Source organism: Amblyomma mixtum, chromosome 2, assembly GCF_055824585.1.
Source record: "Amblyomma mixtum isolate Tamu chromosome 2, ASM5582458v1, whole genome shotgun sequence".
Lineage (NCBI taxonomy): Eukaryota > Metazoa > Arthropoda > Arachnida > Ixodida > Ixodidae > Amblyomma > Amblyomma mixtum.
The window spans coordinates 282,660,162-282,669,283 of record NC_143013.1 but is presented as its reverse complement, the minus strand read 5'-3'; the positions used below and the strand labels follow the sequence as shown (position 1 = coordinate 282,669,283).

At 46.1% G+C, this 9,122-nt stretch overlaps 1 protein-coding gene across 1 annotated transcript; it reads left to right on the top strand.

Annotated features, from left to right (window-relative positions):
• The first annotated feature begins 450 nt into the window (after positions 1–450).
• Positions 451–7,934, top strand: LOC149364237 (uncharacterized). The gene is made up of 4 exons (XM_089574187.1): positions 451–743; positions 1,697–1,860; positions 3,295–3,380; positions 5,103–7,934. The coding sequence occupies exons 1-4, from the start codon at positions 453–455 to the stop codon at positions 5,258–5,260; spliced, it is 699 nt and encodes a 232-aa protein (XP_089430313.1). The 5' UTR covers positions 451–452; the 3' UTR covers positions 5,261–7,934.
• Positions 7,935–9,122: the final 1,188 nt, after the last annotated feature.

Below are 9,122 nucleotides of genomic sequence, written 5' to 3'. Positions count from 1 at the left end.
CTTCGGTCCATGTTTCTTGAAATTCTTGTGTCGTTATTTTGTCGCCTGTTTCGTGCCATGGTTTTCACGCACATAGTCTCTGTGACAAGGAAGCTCATGGTGTCCCGTTCGTGAACGGGAACATAACGTGAACCTTTCCAAGTTCACTGGGTTACCCCGTGTGGTTGTCTGCTTTAGAATGGGGAGATCTCAAGAAACTAATGGCAGCTGTTTTGCTTCCTGCTCACCATGCACAATCCCTGCCCCTGCCACTGGATGGCCTCTGCCAGCCAAGTGGTGTGCGTGGTGTGCGAGGACCGGACCCTGACGGCCTTGTCTTGCCCAACGGGCGCCAAGCTGATGCCACCGCTGCTACTCTCGTGGCCCGTGGCTCACATCCTCTGCAAGGGCAGCCGCCTGCTTGTCCTGACGACCCATGGCTCGCTGCACGTCTGGGACCTGGCCCGGGGCGTATGCACGGTGCGCGACGAGTCGGTGGCGCCACTGTTCCGCGACTCGGCGGCGTCGGGGGCCACCATCAGGGCATCCAGCATCACCGACGAGGGCCTGCCACTGCTGACGCTCACCACGGGCCGGTCGTACCTGTACAGCAAGGACCTGGCCTCGTGGCTCCTTCTGACGGGCACCGAGGATGCGGTAGCGCAGTGTTCGGACCATCACGCGTCCATGCCGCCTGCAGACGACATCACTGTGAAGGGCTCGAACCACCTGCCTCTGGGATCACTTCAGCACAACATGTTCAAGTATGTCTTGGCTGTCTGTTGTGCTGAAACATTTGAATATGCTTTTTTTTTTTGCCTTGAGGACAGCATTTGGTATGTGATATGCCCAGTCATCCATTCCCTTAGCATCCTTTCATAAAATACAGTTTCAGCCTTTCTGCAAACCCCTTTATTTTGTTACTTTGTAAGCGAGAGAGTTGGGGTTTGATGCCCCAGCAGCTAGCGCCGACGAAGAAGAGGAAGAAGGAAGCCTACGCAGACGAAGTTCGCGTTTTGCGCTTCCGAACGCTGGCCTGCTGAGCAGCACCACTGGAACAAGGACTGTGGCCATCCTTGCTGACTGTGACTGGGTTGCCCCATTGTACTTTTATGTTGTACTCTTTTACATTGTTGTGGTTGTGATGGTTTGATTTATGCTTGCCACTCATTCGTCCCTGAAATTTTGTCGCATTTTGTTTATGAGAAATAACCTTACTTTATGTGACTTTATGTGCTGTTGCAGGAGTCCTCAAACTTGGTTCTGTGAAACCACTGGGTCCCTTGTGGTTCTTTTTTTTTGGGGGGGTTCCCTGAGCACCTAAAGCCATGCATACCTCAAGTTCCACCTTTCCTTTGCCTGCTTTTTTTTGGTACTGATCTCACTGGAATTCATTTCAACTGCCTCTTTCATTGTACAGTCAGTCGTTATTAATGAAATTTGGGCGTATTTTGGGAGGCCGTGCATCTGTGTGCCCTTTTTTGCATGCATAGGAGGCAGGAAGGGATAAAAGCCAGGTCACACGGTGTTCCTCGGCATCTCATGAAAGCCGTTGGGGCTCCCCGAAGATAACAAGATTTAGGACCCTTGTGCTAGTGTTATGTACCGGGTATTCCATTGCATATGCTCCTCCTGCTGACTGTCTTACTCTAACATGAGTGATGATGTGCTGACTAATGAAGTAAGGGTGCTGTTTCTGTGCCTTTCTTCCTTGCAGAGTGCCTCAGCGAGCCAAGTCTGTGTTCCATGCTGGTCCGTCACTGCAGCAGGCTGGCACTCTGAGCTTCCTGGATGGCCAGGTGGCTGCGTCTCTGGCCCTTCGGTCATCCACCGAGTATCGCTTCTGGACGCTCACACTGGCACGGTATCTTGCCACCGAGGGTGAGTGCTTTTATGGCCTCTTTTCAGGCTGCAGTGTTACGCGTGAAGGGATGCTGAGGGCAAATTGAAGTCTGCCTGTGTCAATTGATTACCTCATTCTAGTGAAAGAGATGCTACTTTCACTGAGAGCAGAGCCTTAATGGCAAAGTGGCAGCGTTCAGTGAAGTGGGGGCTGCTCGCCTCACCGCCAATTCGTCGTCGTCGCCGCTTCACTGCGTAGCGCATTCGGGGCAAATGAGTGGCGCAGGAAGCTTTTTGTTTGTCTTAAGATGCTCCCAGCATAAAATGGCAGCGATAGAAACGCTGCAAATTTTAAGAGTCCTTGTGAATTTCGACAGCCACTAGTCTTGGTGAGTACGCTGTTTAGTCGCCACGAAGATCGCTAGGTATTGTTCTAACTGGTTGGTTTTTGTTCACATAAACAAGAGGTTGCAAACCTTCAAATTTTGTGTACCGCGTTCTTCTATTATATTTTACTGTTTTGCTTATGCTAACTTAAATAAAAGCATAAATAAAATAAAATGTAACTTGTGAGATTTACCAAAATTTATCATCAGTTCTCAGATGAAATGGTGAGCGGCTAATGCAATTCAGATGTGGTTGGTCTAAAGCTCTCACGAGTGCATACTACAAGGCCAATGAATAGGGTGCCCCCAACTTTGGGTCCCGCACTTCAAATGACTAGCCCTTGCAAGCATTATTCTTTTTGTCGTTCTCGCTGGCAGATGGGCGAAGAGAACTAGACCTGCACCTAAAGTCCCCCTGTGAACCGTTCCAATTGTGCACTTTAATTCACACCGAGAAACAACAGGTTACGCAAGTAGACCTTGAATTATACTGCACTGAAATGCGATTATCAAAACAACAGTAGAGCTCTGTTGAGCACACTGATGCCATGTTGCTATGTTGAGCATGTGGTAAAGGTACAACATGAAGCGAAGCCAGTGAGCGAATGTAGTGAAAGGTGAATGCAATGCATACCCTTCGTATGAGTGCCGATGGAGTGGAAGGTAAAGCTAAACTGTTTGCTCTAGTTGGAAAAAGTGCGGCATATTATGCAAATGAGTTGACATCGGGTAAGGACATCACCTCTCAGTCAAGGTTGGTGGACCAATGAAATGCTGAGGGCCCTGTCATAGTAGGCATGCCCCTGTTATCACTGACGGAGACTGGGAGATTGTGGGATGTTGAGAGGGGGTGCAGACAAGCTCAGGTTTATATTTTCAGTGTCTTTTGGGATGCACATGGCTCTAATGTTTTGTAAAGACAATTGCAACCGCCTGATCTTTGTGCTTGTTTGTTTGAAGTCTTTAAACTTTGTCAGTGTGCTTTTGTTGCTGTATTGGAATTTTAAACTGTCTGAGCTGTACAGTTGCCCTATGTGGGAGATCTGATGCATTGTATGTTTTGTGGCTTTTCTGTTCCTTGTTGCAGGCTTGGAAAGCAGATTGAAAGACCTTTGCTCCCAGCTTCTGGGCCCTGTGGGCGGCAGCTCGCAGTCGTGGGAACCGCTCATATTGGTATGCACATGGGGCCACTCTTCCCGACTGTGCTTGAAGACTCGTGATTTAGTGCACTATGCAAATATTGATGCTGTCAGTAAGCATTATTGTACAGGGTGAAGCATTCCCAAACGAGAAAAAGAAAACAGATTCAAATTTTCCAACCTTCTGAGCCCATGCCACAACTGCTGTACCAATGAGCATGCTGTGATTTTTGGAGATATCGTGTTTCAACGATGCACCGATGTTTACTTCACGTATGGTTTCACTCTTGTCTTGAAGTATTTTGGTGTGGTAATTACCGCAGTTGGGCAACATTTCTAACTTACTACTCCGTGGGATGCTACATAGGTTAAAGGGACTATGAAACAAATTAATTGAGATTACGTAAAGATAGGCAATCCATCACTCGTCACCCCAGCGAAAGAATTTTCGAGCTAGCATGAATAACAACGAAGTTATAGACGATTAAAAATCACGCTCCTCCTCTCCCCCCTCAACTCATACGCGCGGATCACCAAGAAAAAAATAAAGAAAACAGCTCCGGGACTGGGCTCCGCCCATGAATACGTCATTCGCTGGCGTTCGGTTTACGGCTTCCGGTTGTCGCACTCCCGAGGAGCAGCGTGCGTCGGCAGCGTCTCTCCGGTCTCGGCGCTTTCTTTGCTCCCGAACTCCCGGCAGAAAGAGGCGGCAGAGGTAAATTGGAAACATATGCGTGAAGGCAATGCCCTGCCGAGGGGGTCGCGCGGCGCCTCGAGCAGACGATTTTCACCGCTACCGGAAGTGTGCCCGTGACGTCGTAGCTGCCGCGGCTCGAGCGAATGACAGCGTGTGGTGGCCTACCGACGTCATGGGACTAGTGACGTCTGTTTTCCCGGTTTTGGTTTCAAAATCGCTCCCTACGAAGACACCAATCGGCCCGCGAATTTTAAAAAACGCGATTTTTAAAAAGCCATAATAAATTGCCGGCTCAGTTCCGAAGCCTCATACTTGGTGTCAGTGCTTCTGAGCATAACTTCTAACATTTACAAGCGTCTTTTAATTCTTTTCATGGTCCCTTTAAGCGGGCTGACTGCTGCGGCTGCAGCCAATTGCATGCAAAGGGCATGGGGAGGGTATTTTGTAACAATAAAATAAGGTATTCTCATTACCAGACTGCTTCCCAAATGCAATGTGCTGCACATTCTCATCACTTTCATCAGTTCAAACTTCGGTGAATTCGAACTGCGTCGGTGTGCCTGTCGAGTTTTAATAAACGAGCTTTTATTGTACTTCGATTCTGGTGAGCACAGCAGAAAGACAGTAAAAAGTTGCTGAAATGTACATGGAGATGTACATCTTCGTGTATAAAATGTACATGAACATGTACATCAAGGCAGCCAGAGGTGAACACTCAGTTACTATCTCCAGGGTAGCACTGTTCCTCATAGGAGCCTCTTGTTGTTCCCTTTTTTTAATAAATTGTGCCTTGAATATCAGCTGTGCACTTGTCAGTTTGAGAGCCTCGAAAGATTGGAACCTTTGATCAGCATATAGCGTGCTCCTGTGGTATTCTGCAAAAGGGGTCTACATTATATTATCATAACTGTATCAGTATCGTTGTCTTACATCTTGCAAAATCCTCATGTGGGGCCCATTTTGGTGCATGCGAGTATATGTGCTTGCTACTGCAGAAAAGCGTTCTCAATTTAAAGAGACTTAGTAGCAATCGTGCCTTTTTTAATGTGCTCTTGGCAGGGTCTGGACAAACGGGGTCTTCTCCGAGAGATGTTGCCACACCTTGCATCAAACTTGAGACTCCAGCGGCTCTTCACGGAGTTCAAGGAGCAGCTGGACATGACTGCCGCCGACGACAGCCTGCTGCCCAATGGTTGACCGGCACCCTGTTACACTAGGAATCCTCATTCTTAACTCATCAGGCCCACAGTGTGAACTGAGAAACCATTAATGTGGACAGGAAGAGATAGAAAAAGGGATGTGTTGCTTAGAACCGCAGTGTGCAGGTGACTGCTGTTCCGTGAGATGTTTAGATCATGTGCCTATGTGTGCGCCAGTGTTTCAGACTGTGTACAGTGGCGCCGCCACCTCGACAGTGCCGGACTTGCCGAGGGAAGAGATAGTCCCTCAAGTTGCCATGTCAGTCCGTGCAGGATTGCAGCACTGTTGCATGTACTATAGGGCAAGGAGGAGTTGATGCAGAAGCGGGACGTTTTATTTGGTCAGTAGTATTTTATACCTTAGCAACACCGAAGCACCCTGTTTTAAATGGATGTATAGTATTTCGGAGTCTTGCGAAGAGGCAATTGAATGAGCTAGTTAATGTACATGAGAAAAATGAACTCATAAGCCCAGTTTTTATGTCACCAAGGAAATGGGCAGCCTTATGTTAGGTGGCGCAATTGACCTTATGGCCGTATCTGCACACTTGCCATCACTTTTACCAGCGCACAACAGAAGCAATATATTGCAACTGCCCAATCCTGTTCTTAGATAATTTCGCAATTTAGCTGCTGAGATTACTATGTGTTCTATGATTTTCAATGCACAGTTGTTGCCTCTCTCTCCTTTATTTTATTTTTTTTTCAGAAGAATGGTGTTTGCTTTTGCTACTCAATTGTCACAGTCGAACGCACAAATTCAGCTGTGCTGTATTTCCCGCAGTCTGTGTAGATTTTAAGAATGATAACTTTTGATTTATAATTTGAATCTTGATATTTACTAGAAACTGCGCCTAATTTTTCGAGATGCATGGTTTATTTTTTTGCATTTGTATTGTTTTATTATGATGGCTGTCTGTAGATTCATATTATTTAAATGCTAATCTATAGTGGCGTTTTCTTCAAGGCATCATTACAAGACATCCTGTGTATGTACCTTGTATAATGCAAAATCCTGGTAACACTTAGTTGAGTACAGCTTGTTATGAAAAACTGTGCCAATCACAACTGCCTGATGTCGGAAGGAGGGCCACAAAAGAGCGAAGCTGTTTTGGTTAACTTTTGGTGTCACATTAATGTGCATATCACATGCTCGCGTGGAGTGCCTCTGACTTTGTGTTTAGCATGTAACAGCCCTGCTAAGGTGATTCGCATTTTATTGTTTCCTTGAATGTCTTCATTGTGCATGCAGTTATTAGCTGAATCATAGATGCTGTTGAATGCTAAACCTAATATATTTGAAATGAAATGTTGAACTGGAAAACAGAGTTGAGTGGAAAAATGAAATACAGGAATAGGATGTCAAATTTCAAATTGTATAGTGCTTACATGTTTAGAATATGCTTCAGAGCACTTAGTTACGAAGAGCATAGGTTGAGTGCCAGCCGGTTGAGAGCAGGAGCTCACAGATAGCACCTCCTCATACATGCCTATCATGTAGATCGCTCACTTAGCCCAAGTTTGCAAGTCTCTCGGGTAGATGATTTCCTGTAGTTCTTGAGCCATGGGAGCATTGCTATTGTGTTTTTATGGTGTGTCAGTCTTGATGTGCCAAGGCAGAACTGTACTTTTGTCTCGAGCTTATGAATGCAAAAACCTTTACTGAGAAATTGTGCTCTCGTGATGTTTGTCTTGAGGCTTGTACAAGTTGCTGCGCGAGTGTTATTCTTCTTCCTAGCTGTGCCTGTGTTTCTGCCACATTGGCAGCATACCTCAGAGGGCTGTAAAAGAGAGAAAAAAAAATTATGGGGCACAAAACAGTGTACATAGTATCGCTTTATAGGCACAATGATTTATCAGTAGCCTCATGCCTTGTAGATATGTGAATTATAATTTGAAAGAGTTTGGGTGAGTGCATGGATAAGCAGAACTGACCATTGTGTCACTTTGTACCATATGCTTACGTGTAACTCTGGTACCGCTCATTCTCCTTTGCCGGTGTTTCAAGCATATGTTGTTGAATCGTTCGGACAAAAGCGTCTCTTTGATGATCCTGGTGATTGCAGTTAAAAGCAGCTTTGAATTTGTGGTATATTCATATGGTCATTGCACATCTAAAGCTGTTGTCATAAACCAAACCATAAACCAAACCATTTGCTCTACACTTCTGAGGAAACTATGTGAGGGTGGTCTTTTATGCAAAGTTTTTATGAACTAGAGGAAAGAGACATTGCCATGTTTGATGCACGGGGGCTGTCATATAAATGCGGATAAGTTGCCTTGGGTACTACACGCTCAACCCATAGTTTTAGGGTATGTAAATCTAGCAAGACTATTGTGGTGTCATGGTGTAGTCTAGGTATGCAGAGGCGTGCAGTGGCTTTAAAGCTGGAATGCTGCCTGAATCATTTTGTATATAGAAAAAGAAACTTTTTGTTTTTGTTTTTTTAATCTAAGAACGCACTTTTGTCATCTGCGAACCAACCAACCATCTGTATTTATAGCAATGTCATACTGCCGCATTAATGTTTTTCTGTTGTCATCTTTCTAGTTTTAGCTTTTTTTGCTTCGCTGTGTATATTTCACATTTTGGGAAAGGTAGTGCTGAGGCCCATTCATGTTTTTCTTTTTTTTTTATGTGCAACCATTGCACTTGCTACTGTAAAAAATAAATTTGTATGTATACAATGAATATTTTCTTTGTCTCTTAAGGGTCACAACCACATGTTCATCACGTGAACCACCCAAGAAAGTCTGCAATATGCTGCACGCTTAAGATGCCCTGCACTGTTATTTTCTGTTTAACCCAAGAGACATCTGGCTGCGCTTAAGGTAGCCAACAGTTAGGTGGGCGGATGAGATTAAGAAGTCTGCGGGGATGCGGTGGCCGCAGCTGGCAAAGGACAGGGTTAATTGGAGAGACATGGGAGAAGCCTGTGCACTGCGGGGGGGGGTAGTCAGGCTGATGATGAACGTGCAGTAACACTACTTACTACGCTTAAACTGCACCGTAAGGGAAGGAACGAAGTTTGGAGTGAAAGAAGTTTGCTGCTGAGCCTTAGGACGCAGCATAAAATCGCAGCCACGGCAGCCGCTGAAACGCAGACACCTGTGAAATTAGTTTGCTGCTGAGCCTTAGGACGCAGCATGAAATCGCAGCCACGGCAGCCGCTGAAACGCAGACACCTGTGAAATTATTTCGATGTTCATATTGCCGCGAATCTTTGTAGCGTTCGTTTGTAGTGTTTGTTTGTTCATGCTTCAAGGCTGCCGACGCCGCGCCGCTTTATCGCTTCGTTTGTGACTCAAGACGCGCCTAGATTTATCTCGATTGATCGCATCCGGACGGACCCGATTCTAGTTTGCGCCAGAATGTTCTAGTAACTTCCCAAGTTTTATCTCGAATGTTCGCTATCAGCTTTAAAAAGAGCACGGCCGACAGCGGCGGGCATTCAGTTCGACGACCGCCGAGCACGCTTGTTGCTACGCCGCCGCCGAGTGATTCAGTTCTTTGCGGGCGCAAGTCAGCCCAAATAACGAGTTCCGTTTCGAAGACATCCTCGCTGTTTTCCCTGTTCGCCGGAGTGCAGTCACCACTACGTGACAATATTCTGAAGCAACAGCTCTGTACAAGTGGTATCTCTAAGTATTTGAGTAAAATGTAAAAGCTCTTCGTAGTTGTATAATTTGCAAATAATTTTTTTAATTGCTGCTCGCAATCGATTAGGGCAACACCGCACCGCACTTTCTTAGCCGTCCCTATCCCAGTCACGTGAACGGGCAATTTGGGCGAGTCTCGCATGGTGAGCCCAATCGATGTGGGCGGAAGGGGATGCGGCGGCTGCATCCCGACCTGTTTTTGTTTTTTTCTGGAACCGAA